Genomic DNA, 14605 nt, shown 5'->3' on the forward strand with positions numbered 1-14605 from the left:
ATTTTAGAAGCTTCCTTTCACCATCCGCCTCCATAAGCACGAGGGGATTTTTCTCCAGTATTCACCGTAAGGCCCTGGCAAAGCCCCACCTGGAGTTGCTAACTCTTGATTTGTCTACACTGAGCCTCCAGCAATTACAGTTTAGGTTTTCCTACCCTGGGACTGGTTCCCACGGAGTCTTCTGCTCTAGTTCCTGGATGTCGTGATGAATATTTCTGCCTATTGTCCTCTCCATTGGGGGGGGGGGACGTTGCTCTGTGACCTTACTTCTTCTCTAGTGGTTCTAAGAAGAGCTGTTGATTTTTTCAATTTGTTCAGCTTTTTACTTGTCGTTAGAAAGGAGTGGCGACTCCCTGCATGCTGGATCACAAACCTGATATCTACTTTGTAGTTTTGAAATTAGGTCTTACAGATATTTTAGTAATCTTAGCCCTATGTATATGTCAAAGAACATTATTGTAAATAGGATGGATTTTAAATTTGAAATTCCAACTGTCTGTGGCCTGTATGCAGAAACACTGTATTAAACAGGACTTATGTAACATATATACACACATATACATACACACACACACACCATGTAATATAGAGGAACAGTATACTATATACACGCAGATATACCCTATATGGAAACACAGAAAAATACTTTACATTACCCACATATTTACAATATCCAGCACTCTGCATCTCTTTACCTTTGCATAGATTCACATTTCCATCTGGTTTTGTTTTCCTTCTGCCTACAGAACTTCCTTTAACATTTCTTGCAGTGCAGGTCTGCTGATATATTCTCCACCCCCCTATATTCACCTTTTTTTAGTGGGAAAATGTCTGTTTCCCCCTACGTGTCTGAAAGGTATTTTCACAGGAGTGTAAAAATTTTAATGGGTCATTTTTCTTTCAATGCGTTAGAGATGTGCTCATTCCAATGCTTTAGAAATGCCTCCTAGTTTGCATTGTGCACAGCAAGAAGTCTCCTTATCTTATTTTGTTTGTTCCTTTCTATGTAATGAGTCTTTTCTCTCTGGCTGCCTTTAAGATCTTGTCACTGGGGCGCCTGGATGGCTCATTCGGTTGAGTGTCCAACTCTTGATTTCAGCTCAAGTCATGATCTTTCAGGTTCCTGGGATCGAGCCCTGTATAGGGCTCTGTGCTGATGGTGCGGAGCCTGCGTGGGATTCTCTGTCTCCTCTCTCTGCACCTCTCCCCGCTTGCATACACCCTCTTTCTCTCTCACACAATAAATAATACACACACACACACACACACACACACACACACACATGACTGCTTGATACTGTTCCAAAGGTCTCTGATGCTGTTCATTTTTTTCTTTTTTAGTTTTTTACCTCCCCATGCTTTTGTTTGAACAGTTTCTAGTACTATTCCACTGTTTTTTAAATTAGTAATTATCTCTTCTGTTCTTAATCCTAATCAGTGTACTCTGCAGTTACTGTGTTTTTCACCTCTAGAAGTTCAACTTGGGTGTTTTTGTTGTTGTTTTTTACATCCTCCATCTTCCTATCGTAGGACATGAACGCTATACAGGTTAACAGCTGTTTCATGTTGTGGTTGTCCATCAAACATACTGTTTCCAGGTCTGTTTCTATCATTTCAGTTTTCTCCTTGCTATCAATTATATTTGTGGCTACCTTGCATCCCTGGTAAAGGTGCCAGACATTGTAAACTTTACACTGTTGAGTGATGGATGACATTTCATTCTTTCAAAGAATGCTGGACTTGATTCCGGCATGCAGTTAAATACTCAGGATTAGTTTCATCCTTGGTGTCCTTTCAGTTTTTTGGGAGTAGGTCCACTGCAGTTTTGAGGATGAAGCCAGCCCCACTATAGCATGCCCACCTAAAGACTCTACCTGGTGTTCATACTTTACGTTTCTTCATTGTAGCCAGAGGGAAAGCAAAATGTTCCTAGCCTGTACGATACCCAAGAAATGTTTGGTCTTCTTCTTTTCAATGGTTCTTTCCCCAGCCTCTTGAAGTTTCATCCTTTGCACGTAAAGATCTGTATTCAAACAATAACTCAAGAAGGTCCCTTTGCAAGTCATCAGACCTCTATCTTTACAGTTTCGTTTCATCACTGTTCTGCCTCACAATTCTAGCCAACTCAGACTTCCAAGTCTCTAATCTAAATGTAGCAAGATCTCAGGTGCACCTGGGTGGCTCAGTAGGTTAAACATTGGGTTCTTGGTTTCAGCTCAGGTCACAATCTCACAATCTGTGAAGTGAGCCCCATGTTGGGCTCTGTGCTGACAGCGTGGAACCTGCTTGGGATGCTTTCTCTCTCCCCCTCTGTCCCTCCCCTGCTCACTCTCTCTCTCTCTCAAAATAGACAATAAACATGTAAAAATAAATAAATAAATGTAGCAAGACCTGTAGGCTGTTCGGGCTCTTCCTGCCCCTGTCTTTCAACCTGCGAAATGCCTCTGGGCAGTAAGCTCGAACACTGTAGGGTGCATTTCAGGGTCTTCCCTTTCCCCAGGGAACACAGTCTTATGCTCCCTGTCGAACATTTCTGAACACAATTCTTTTTCTTTTTTAGTTTGGTTTTCTATTTGTTGACAACCAAAGAACAATTCCTGTAGTAATTAATACTTCATGGACAGAAGTGAACATTTCCTACATGCTCCCTTTAGTTTTGTGAAATCAACTGGTTTAAATGCACATTTTAAAGCAGAATTTAATTCAATAATTTCCCCCCCAATTTATCAATAAGAGAGTCTAATAGCCATCATTTCTAAGTTCAGTAAATAAAAACAAATGTTTAGATCGAAATTTGATCATGAACATTTTAATCTTCTATCCACTTTTGGTCTCTAACAAAACTGTTTTGTATGTATTTCTTTCTACTAGTGATAGTGATCATATGGTTGAAAGATTGATAACTATATTTATTTTGTTGCTTAACCATAAGCAATTCTTTTCAGGTGTTCATTACACCAGAGTCAAAATCTCTTTATCAATCTCAAAATTCTTCATTTAACATTTGTAAAGTATTTCTAGTATTTTTTTTTAAGTTTACTTATTTAGGTAATCTCTGTCCCCATGTTGGGGCTTGAAAACTGTAAGTCACATGCTCCTCCAACTGAGCCACCTAGGCAACCCAAATACAGTACAGTGCTATTTTAGGAGTCTAAGAAACCAAGCAGAAGACTTTAAAAGAGTGGAATTTTTGGCTTTTTCACTGGGCTGGGGTGGTAAAGATTGCAATTTGAGACCCACTAAAGTGGAGGGACCTAGTGAATGCTCCAAGCTTTCAGCCAGGAATCCGTGGAGGGCTAGGTTTTTTGTTTTGTTTTGTTTTTTTTAAGTTTCACATATGTTTGTTCCATACAAAACAAAACAAAACAAAACAAAACAAAACAAAACAGAGGGCTATGTCTTAAGAGCCAGAGTGAACGAAAGGTAGAAGGAACCTTGCCACATTCACAACAAGCCTATATACCATTCTCTGAGGAGCTTAGGTGACCAGTCCCTACTCTGCCAGAGGACAGAATGAACCTTGTGTACAGTATATCATTCCAGAGCCTCACCAATTTTTCAGAAATTATCAAGTGTGCCGAAAAACAGAATCAAATGACCAGAAACTGACAGAACAGCAACAGCAACAGTTACACACATGACGTGGATGCTGGAGTTCTAACACAAGGACATTAAAAAAACTATAATTAATACTTTTAAGAATAGTGAGGAAAGACAGAGACATAGTTAAAGCCAAATGGAACATTCATCAGGAAAGAAACTATGGAAAAAAAAGATTACACTGAAACTAACAAGTCAATTCATATAAAGACACTATTAAGAAAGTGGAAGGACCTGGGACTAGAAAAAGGTATTCATTGTAAACATATCTGGCAAAAAACCTAAGACAGGGAACTCAAAGGGAAAACATGCAAAAGTCTTAGAGAAACTTCATAAAAGGTATTAGAATGGCTCACAACCATAACATTGTACTTCACTACATTATTAGAAGGAAATACAAATTCAAAAACAATACGTGGTGTTTCAACGTACCAGTGTGGTGGAGCAAAAAAGAGAATATTAAGTGATGGCAAGGATATGGGAGAACAACCACCTCATTATCCTTTCTAATGGAAATACAGCTTTGGTATGATTTCCCTGGTAAAGAGTTTGGTAATATCTATTAAACCTGAAAGTACATATATACTCTAGGACCTACCAATTCCACTTCCAGGCAACAGAAATGTGTGTATGTACATTCACCAAAACACATGTAAAGGAATGTTCATAACAGCACTACTCATAATTTCCCCAATCTGCAAACAAACCAGGTGCCCACGAATAAGTAAACTGAGGTATATTCATATGATGAACATTATACAGAAAAGAGAATGAACACATCATTGCTGCTCAGCGGAGCATGGATGAGCCTCACAACATATAATGTTGGACAAAAGAGGCAAGACACGAAAGTGTTCCCTGAGTCTGACTCCATTTCTATAAAGGTGAAAACCAACCAAAAACTTAGGTTAAAAGTTCAGATAGTGTTACTTAGGCCGCTCTGGTAGGAGCAGGATTGGTGATTAGGAGTGAGGCATGAGGCAGAATGGATGGCACTGGTTTGACCCAAGAGATAGTTACAAAATGTTTTTATTTTCTAAGCTATACATTTGCCAAGCTATACATTTACCTTGTGTAGTTTTCAGTGGGCATTATGTCAATTAACTTAATTTTTAAAAATTATTTATATAAATGTGTGTGTATATATATGCATGTAGAAAAGTGTGTCTGTTTGTGTGTGTATATAAACTGTTAATACTTACCCTGAGAAGCTAATCTGTGTATCTGCACACTGAAGATTGGAATCCCATGACCATTCAAAGACATGTGACTTTTATAAAACTGTTCTACTGACTGATACCAGTGATGGCTGGTTTTTTTTTTTTAATGTTTGTTTGTTTGTTTATTTATTTTTTTATTTTTGAGAGAGAGAGAGAGCACAAGTGGGAGAGGAGCACAGAGAGAGGGAGAGAGGGAATCCAAGCAGGCTCCAGCTGAAGAGAGGATTAATAAACTGGAAAATAGGTCAATAGGAAATATCCAGACTGAAGCCTGGAGAACAGAAGACATGGCAGCTACAGAGAAGCAAGTAATTGAAATACCGGAGGGGAGAAGAGATGGAATGGTGCCGAAGGAATATCTGAAGAGACAATGGCCAAGATTTTTCCAAAGATAGTGGAAGACATAAAACCAGATTCATGAAAACGGTGAGTCCCAATCGAGATAAATTAAAAACCAAACAAACACTAAACCCAAGCCCCCACAACTAGCATCATAGTGCACTAATGAAAACCAAAGGTAAGTAGGATATCTTAAAAGCAGAAATACAGACACGATCTTTGAAGAAACAACAATCAGACTGAAGCTAACTTTTCAACAGAGATGATAGAAGTCAGAGGTAAAGACATCTTGAAAGTTCTGAAAGCAAATAACTACCTACAAGTCAATACCTATGTTAAAATAGTCTTTAAAAATATAGACAAAATGAGGGCACCCAGGTGGCTCAGTCAGATAAGCATCTGATTTCTGCTCAGTTAAGCATCTGACTTCTGCTCAGGTCTTGATCTCATAATTCATGAGTTCGAGCCCCACATCGGGCTCTGCACTATGTGGAGTCTGCTTGGGATTCTCTCTCTTTCTCCCTCTCTGCTCCTCCCCCACTTACGCTGTCTCTCTCTCTCTCTCTCTCAAATAAATAAACTTAAAAAAAAAAAAAGACAGAATGGCATTGTTTCCAAACCAATAAAACCTGACAAAATTTATCTTGAGCAAAACTAAAAAAAGAAATAACAACACAGTTCTTCAGGCAGACGGAAAATTACCGCAGATCGAAAGACAGAAATACAGGAAGAAATGAAGAGCAACAGGAGTGGTAAATATGTGGTAACTCTGAGTAATGACTGTAACAAAGCAGTGATACCAGGCACCTGGGTGGCTCAGTCGGTGAAGCATCCGACTTCCGCTCAGGGCATGATCTCACAGTCCATGAGTTCGAGCCCCATGTCGGGCTCTGTGCTGACAGCTCAGAGCCTGGAGCCTGCTTGAGATTCTGTGTCTCCCTCTCTCTCTGCCCCTCCCCTGCTCATGCTCTGCCTCTCTCTGTCTCAAAAATAAATAAAAACATTAAAAAGAAACAACAGTGATACTGTCTTGTGAGATTTAAAATACAGAGGACTTTGAACAACAAGGGTTTGAACTGTGCATGTCCACTTACAGGTGGAAATTTTTTCGATCAATAACGTACAGTACCCCAAGTGTATTTTCTCTTATGATTTTTAATATTTTTTCTCTAGATGGCAGTACTGTAAAAATACAGTAAATAATATATAGTACATACAAAATGTTTAATTGTTTATTTTAAGTAAGGCTTCCAGTTAACAGTAGGCTATTAGTAGTTAACATTTTTGGGGAGTCAAAAGTTATGTGTGAAGTTTTGTGTGTGGGGTCGACGCCGCATTATTCGAGTGTCAACTGTAATGTAAAATGAAAATGTGTGAAAACACAAAAGATGGAGTGAGAGCAGTAAACGGAGTTACAGGGTTCTAAGGTCAAGCACTGCCTACAAAATAGCAGAGGTAGCAATTCATATGAGATTCTGATTACTAGAGTCAAGGATCCACATCTGATCTTTGGGGCAATTTCTAAAAGGACAATGAAGATGTGTAATTAACAAGGTAATGGGGAAAGAGGAAAACAAGATTGATTCTAAAGGCTAACATAGCGACCAACACACAGACACAGACAAGGGAGAAGGAGCATAAAATAGATGGAATGAAAGAGAACAGAAGAAAGACTGTAGTTCTGAACCCACGTATTTCAGTAAGATTACATTAAACATAAATCTAGATTTTCTAATAAATAGGCAACTATTTTCAAATTGGGTTTAAAACACATGTTTAATTTAATAATTAAAAAGCTAGCACCCATGTAACCACCGCTCAGGTAAATATATTTTATATGATCAGCATTTCAGAAACCCATGTGCCTCTATCCTGTATTACAAATCTCCTCCATAAATAGCATTTGTAGTGCTAATTTCTTTGTTTTATTCTTTAAGTTCACCATCTAGCCTTGAATTCCTACATAATGTACCTCTATTTTTCTGGCTATTTTTGACATTCATTTGAACAGAATCGAACCATTCAATGTTTTTACGGGAGTAACTCAGTTGCATGTGACTGCAGTTCCTCCATTTCCACTAACGTACAGAATTCCACTGTGCGGATTTACTGTAATTTATTCACTTCAAGTATAGATGGGCTTTTTTTCTTTCTCGTTTTTGACTATTATGGAAAATGCTAATAAATGTTCCTCTGCATATATCCTATTGCACATTTAAAGGGCATGTTTCAAAGGATAGGAATGTGTGATCAAATGATGGTCAGATCGTCAATATTCCTAGATAATGCCAAATTTTTTCTAAAGCATTATACCAATTTGCTCTTCTAACAACAAAATTTTAAACAGAGTCAGTTCCCTTTATTTCAAAGCCTCTCCAATACATCTGGTGTTGTTGGATTTTTCAATGTTTTACTTTTCCTTACCTGATATGAAATGACAGCTCATTGTGGCTTTAATTTGCATTTCCCTGATTATTAATGAAAATGAGCACCTTTTCATATGTTTATTGGTCATTTGGAATTCCTCTTTTGTGAAAAACACATACAAGTCTTTTGCCCATTTTCCTTTTGTATTATCTGGCTTTTACTCACTGAAACTCTTTTATATATATACTCTGGGTACTAGTCCTCAATAGGTTCTATGTGCTGCATATGTCTTCTTCACCTTGATGGCTTGTCTTCTCACTAAAATTAGTGCCTTGAGAGAAGAAGTTTCCAATTTGAATTGTGGTAAATCCAAAAAAAAAAGATTTAAGGTGATCAATTTTTTCGCTTATTGCAAAGGTATTTGTGTCTTAAGAAATCTTTCCTTATCTGAAGTTCATGGAGACATTCTATATTACCTTCTAAAAGCTTTATAATTCTCCTTTCGTTATTTAGTTCCTAATCCACATGAGGATGATTTTTATGTATAGCCTGATATAGGGATCCAGTTTCTTTCATATTTCCCTCAACAAGAGTAGCAAAGTAACTGCACTATTTACCAAGTCCCTCATGTCCCAGATGATGGGCCATACATTCTCCATCACTGACCACACACACATAGGTTTCCGGATTCTCCATTTGTCTATCACTCGTATCACATTATCCTCATTATTGCAGTTTAGTAGTGTCCTGACATCTGATGGCAAACTCCTTCCTTTGTGTTTCTCTAGTTGATGGACATCTTGGGTTTCTTAATCTACTGCATTTACGCACACATTTTAGAAATCAAATCATCTTGTCAAGTTCCACAAAATTACACACTGGGGAACTGATTGGAATTGCACTCCATAAATTAATTTGAACAAAAGTGAGAACATTCTATAAATACTGCATTGGGCAACCCATAAACATAGTACATTTCTCCAGTGAAATTTTCTTAAAATCTCTGGAAGTTTTGTTCATTTTCTTCAGTTATTACATGTCTTATTGAATGTATTCCTAGCTTAGCTAATGGCTGTATTTGGTGCTACTGTATTGGTGTGGTATCTTTAAAAAATATCTTATAATTCCCTAATTGTTTGTATCAGGTATACAGGAATATAACTGATTTCTTACACATTTGAGATTGGCAATGTTGCTAACCTCTTAGTAATCCTAATAATGTATCTGTAAGTTATGTTGCATTTCCTACATTATAATCCTACCCTAATCATCCAAGGATAGCAATAATATTTCTTCCTTCTTTTTAAACCCTCTATATTGACTTCTTTTTCTTCCATTAGCCAAGAGATCCAGTAGAAGGTTAAAGTGATGACCGCAGGCATCCTTCTATTTTATATCTTAAAGGAAATACTTCCAATATTTCACCATCAGATCTGTTTTAGGGTTTTTGTAGATATTCTTTATCAGATTAAGGATGTTACCTCCCTATTCCAAGTTTGCCAGGAATTTGGTTTTTAATCATCAACAGGTATTTTGTCAAATCCGACCTCTATTGTGAGTTAACAATGATTCTTGTCCTGGCAAATTACATTTGCTGATTTTTTTTATTGTTGAACCAACCTGGCAGCATTGCTGTGACAAACTCAACTTTTATAGATTATTGGACTCGACTTACTAGTGTCTTGTTTAGGATATGTGTGTCTGTTTTGTGGGTAAAAGTGGACTGTAGGTTTCCATTTCTGTAAAATGTTAAAATTGACTTTGTATCAGAATTGTGCTAGATTGTAGTATCTAGTCTCATAAAATGAACTCAAGTATTTCCTCTTTTTTTATTCTTTGGAAGAGTTTAACACCGGTGTTGTTTCTTTCTTCGGTGTTTTTAAAACTCACCACTGAATCCATCCATCCAGGTCAAGTTATACACACTTGTTAGCATGGCTGCCTAGGACAAGTTCCATAAATGGCAGATTCTTCATGACAGAGCATAAGGTAGATTGTTCTTATCAGATAAAGCCACAGACAAATTTGCCATATTGGTCTACAAAATGCTATTTTCATGGGGTCTTCACTTTTCAACTTCTATCACTAGCATTTTATTTTTCTTTTTAGTCACTTGATGAGTTTCAGCACACACATTAAGAGGTAGTAACAACAGGGACGCCTGGGTGGCTCAGTCGATTAAGCGGCCGATGTCGGCTCAGGTCATGATCTGGCAGTTTCGTGGGTTCTAGCCCCGTGTGCGGCTCTGTGCACTGACTGTGCACAGCGTGCTTAGGATCCTCTCTCTTGCTCTCTCTCTCTCTCTGCCCCTACCCTGCTCACACTCTCTCTCTCAAAATAATTTTTAAAAACTTGAAAAGAAAAAAAGAAGTGGTAACAACAAAGACTCGATGAAATGGGACTCCTGGGTGGCTCAGTCGGTTAAGCGGCTGACTTCGGCTCAGGTCATGATCTTGCGGTCCGTGAGTTCGAGCCCCGTGATGGGCTCTGTGCTGACAGCTCAGAGCCTGGAGCCTGTTTCAGATTCTGTGTCTCCCTCTCTCTGACCCTCCCCTGTTCATGCTCTGTCTCTCCCTGTCTCAAAAATAAATAAAAAAAAAAAAAAGTTAAAAAAAAAAAAAAGAAATGGGACTCCTGCCTTCATAAACTAAATAAATGCTTTCTTCATAGCAGCTTCCTGGCTCAAAACTAAAATGAATATTAGGAATATTAGGAATGTAAGGGTTTCTTCCGAGGAGTCAAAACTGCATGTAAATTCCCAAATACCAAGAATCTACTGCAAGTGGTGTAGATTTGGGATGCTTCTCCTTCTTTTGCTGCCTCCTTGGTTATGCGCAGTTCTCTGGAGAAAGGGTGTTGTTCTTCAAATAATGGCCATCCTTTATTTATTTTTGGTTATATATTTTTCTCTTTTTAAAAGCTGGAGTATAATTTAACATATAAAAGTAAAACCTGAGGACATTTTAAGGAGTTAATGTTAAGAATAAATAAATAGTATTATAAAGCTCCAAAACTGTTCAAAATCACCAAAGAAAAGAATTCACTAAAATGCCCCTCCCCCCATCATCTATCTAGGCTGGAATCAGTAATCGTGTTTCTTTGTTAAACCTAATGATTTCTTCCCTACCAGCCCCAAATCTTTTAGACTAGATCAGGGGTTCCAGGTCTTGGATGCTTTTTTTTTTTAAGTTTATTCATTTTTGAGAGATAGAGACAGAGCATGAACAGGGCAGAGAGAGAGAGAGAGAGAGAGAGAGAGAGACAGAGAGAGAGAGAGACACGAAATCCCAAGCAGGATCCAGGCTCTGAGCTGTCAGTACAGAGCTCAATGCAGGGCTCGAACTCATGAACTGTGAGATCATGACCTGAGCTGAAGTCGGATGCTTAACTGACTGAGCCACCCAGGCTCCCCTTGGATGTTTTTTTTAGACAAGGAAGTTAGTCTGTTCACTCTAATTTGAAGTTGCCATGACACTGCTTTCAACCTCTAAGAAACTAATAATTTCAGGCACTTCTTCTCCACTCTTACTTTCCTAGCCTTAGTCTTCTCTGTAATTTTTGTAAGCCACTGTTTCACAGGACCTTGACTTTTCCGTGTGTAGAACAAAAACCACAGGAGTGATCAAGTGACCACTCTGGTCCCCATACCAAAGCTGGAACACAGCATAATGGAAAACCCAATCCCCTAGTCAATTCTAAACTTGACTTAGTATTGTTTTTCATTTTAAGTAAACCCTACTCCCAATGGGGAGCTTGAACCCACTACCCAGCGATCAAAAGTCACATGTTCTACCGACTGAGCCATTCAGGTGCCCATATTTAGTAAAAACCACCATGTAAAACAACAATGATAAAAGTCCTGGATAACCAATTCCATTCCTTCACAACAGACAAGAAGGAATGTGAACATTTAAGCTGTTTTACGCTTGAGAAACATAGGTTTACAAGCATCTACTTAGTTAAGTATGCATTTTTATAGAAACGCCTACCTTTCAGAAACAGCATCATGTTTCCTTGATAAATTAATCTTTTCACTCGCATTTTGTGAAGGGTTAGCAGATTCAGAGTTCACCGAAGTCTTTCTTTTATCTGGACTACTGACTGACTCTGGGCTCTTATCCAAATTCGTCTCTGAATTTGTAACCTGTTAATTGGGTGAGGGAAAGCACTGAAAGGGAGTGGAGTGTTACCACTTGTATTCTTCCACACACAACTACTAGGTAAACTTTCACCTGGAAAATGTTCTCAAGATATTCCCGAATACATATGGCAAAACATACGTTAAGTTATACGTATTTCGATGGCTAATGACAATGATTGCAGTTTCTCTGCCAAAACGAATTTTAAAAATACTTCTAGGAAATAAAAATGATAGTAACAAATGAACTTGTTAGCTTGCGTGGAAAAGAAAAATAAATACCTAAGTACTTATACAACATTTTATTCCTATCAGACTATGTTATAGGAACTCAGAAACATTAAACTTTAATAAGCAAATTTTTACTTTCATTATACTTCTAATAATAAGTGAAAACCAGAAATAAATCAAATTTCCAACTTGTTCTTCCAGTTGGTGAGTTTTGTTTAAAACTTGGAAGCTGAAGTACTTAGTACATGCTTTGGTTGAGAACTTACAGTATTTTTTTTTTAAGTTTATTTATTTTGAGGGTGGGGGAGAGAGAGGGACAGAGAGAGAGAGAACTTGCTGACAGCACAGAGTTTGATGTGGGGCTCAATCTCACAAGCCGTGAGATCATGACCTGAGCTGGAGTTGGACACTTAAGTCGACTGAGCTAGCCAGGTGCCCTGAGAACTTGCAGTACTTAAAATATCTGTGTTAGTTGAGGCCCCTGGGTGGGTCAGTGGGTTAAGCATCAGACTCCTGATTTTGGCTCAGGGCATGATCTCACTGTTTTGTGGGTTCAAGCCCCATGTCAGCCTCTGTGCTGACAGCTCAGGGCCTGGAGCCTGCTTCGGGTTCTGTGTCTCCCTCTCTCTCTGCCCCTTCCCTGCTCATGCTCTATCTCTCTCTCTCTCAAAAAGAAATAAACATAAAAAAATATTAAAAAAAAAAAAGGACAAGAAAATTTTGTCAATCATTTGTCAACACATTCAACAACTTAGATAAAATGGTCACATTCCTTGTGAAGGTAACTTACAAAACTGACACGAGATCAAAGAGAAAAATGTGAATTGCCCCATACCTATTAAAGAGTTGCATTTCGAGAAAAAGTCTCTCTATAAAAAAAGCTCTCGCCCAGAGAGTCTTCAGAGATGGATTCTATCAAACATTTAAGGCAGTAACAAAAATTTTACCACAAACTTCCAGGGAACAGGGGTAGGAATGCTTCCCAATTCATTTACTGAGGCTAGCTACCATAAATACGATACCAAAGAAAATAAAGACACTACAAGGAAAAAACTCAGTGAACGTACATTGAAGATTAGATTCAAATTTTATATAAAAAATATAAACAGATGCCAAACTCCAATGATACCCTTGCTGAAATATTTTGGAAATATATTCTGCTACAAAACACGTTAGTATTTAAGAATGCACCAAATATAAAGATGGCTTAGGAGATGAATGGATTGACAGATATATGACAAAAATCAACACATAAAAATAGTAAAGGTAGAATTTAGATTCTGTGTATACAAGTGTTCACTGTTAAATTTTTTCAACTTTGCTGTAGTGTTTTAAATTCTTTATCATGATAAAATGGTGGGGATGGGAGCAGTCTAGGTAATCACAAATCACCTCTCTACTCACTTTATTTTCCTTTATTTTTTACCTCTCCACTCACTTGATGAAAGAAATATAAGTGGCATTTGGAGGATACTCTGCAGACTATCTTCTCCAGAGACAGCATCATAGGAACATTCCAAAAACAAATGTATTGTCTTTAAAGCCGACATTTCCTTTCTTAAAATCCAACTACCTGTAATGTGGGTCAGTGAGGTAATTAAAACTCCTATATGTTTATACCAACCTTACAGGCCGTGTTATTGGTTAATACATTTGGTTCCAAGCAATTCTTTTGAGTTTGCAATACTGTTTTAATGCGTCTTTGAAGTTTGGATATTTTCGCCTAGAAGAGAAAGAGAAAAACAAATATGAAACCAGAGTACTAAATAATATATAGAGATGAAGGGAAAACTATGTATTTGCCAAAGTAGTCTTCTAACACTTAGGTAGCCACCCAAGTAAATGAGAAATTCTTATATAAGCAAAGATTTAAATCATGTTTGATGCTGCTATACCATTTAAGAATGGAAGATAAAAACCCCAAACTTCTAACTGAGCCACAGTAACACTAATGTCGGTACAAACACCAATCAGCAAGTAACCTTAGAAAAGGAGAACCAAACAAAACCCCCGAGACAGTTTGAAACAGGCTGTAGGAGCTCTAATACAGAATATGTTTTGAATTAAAAAAAAAAAAAACAACTGCCTATGTATTAGGTCAATCGACACAGAATTACTGACAACAGAATAGCACAGAATAATATTTCTAAAAGTATCTCACAAGGGCCACTATTGCTAATAGATTCTATCGCCTCTGGTATAGTACATAATGCTTGTGGTCAAGGATCAGACTTGGGTCTGCTTTATTGTTTCCGTTTCCTAACGGGTAAAATATCACTACATTCCACTTCCAAATTAAATCAGATGAAATTAGAAACTTACGAAGAGTTCATCAGCTACTGCTTCATGTTTATTCCTGCACTGTGTCCTCCCAATGCGTTCGGTCAGTTCTTTCAGTTTGTTATCAAATAGTTTGTAATTTACACTATAGATCTCCTGTCGAATCAAATGTTTGACCTAGAATTAAAAAAAAACAACAACCCAAACACCCCATGTTTCAAGTTGAAAAACAATTTTATTTTCTACCCCTTCAAAACATCTTTGCTCTTTTTTGGATTTACTGTAACCAATAAAATATACCTTTTTTTTTCATATTTTTATGTTTCTATGTATATGACTGTATGCGTAAGTTTTATAGAAGTTCGAATATCAAATTCAGCAAGACACACCATCTATGGAGATGTTAGAAAAAATTAAATGTCGTCTCCCA

The 14605-nt window shown here is 37.6% G+C and overlaps 1 protein-coding gene across 1 annotated transcript in view; it reads right to left on the minus strand.

Annotated features, from left to right (window-relative positions):
- The window catches only part of ATF7IP2 (activating transcription factor 7 interacting protein 2), a 45778-nt gene that overhangs the window by 24470 nt on the left and 6703 nt on the right, over positions 1–14605 (minus strand). The window contains exons 3-5 of the mRNA XM_047087150.1: positions 14218–14352; positions 13520–13618; positions 11516–11670 (exon numbers count right to left, since the gene is read on the minus strand). Of these exons, the coding sequence (XP_046943106.1) occupies positions 11516–11670; positions 13520–13618; positions 14218–14352 (389 nt within the window). The remainder of the gene's footprint in view (positions 1–11515; positions 11671–13519; positions 13619–14217; positions 14353–14605) is intronic.

Source organism: Lynx rufus, unplaced genomic scaffold, assembly GCF_022079265.1.
Source record: "Lynx rufus isolate CCGP_SWC_20201006 ecotype Redwood Valley unplaced genomic scaffold, mLynRuf1.p SCAF_23, whole genome shotgun sequence".
Classification (NCBI taxonomy): Eukaryota; Metazoa; Chordata; class Mammalia; order Carnivora; family Felidae; genus Lynx; species Lynx rufus.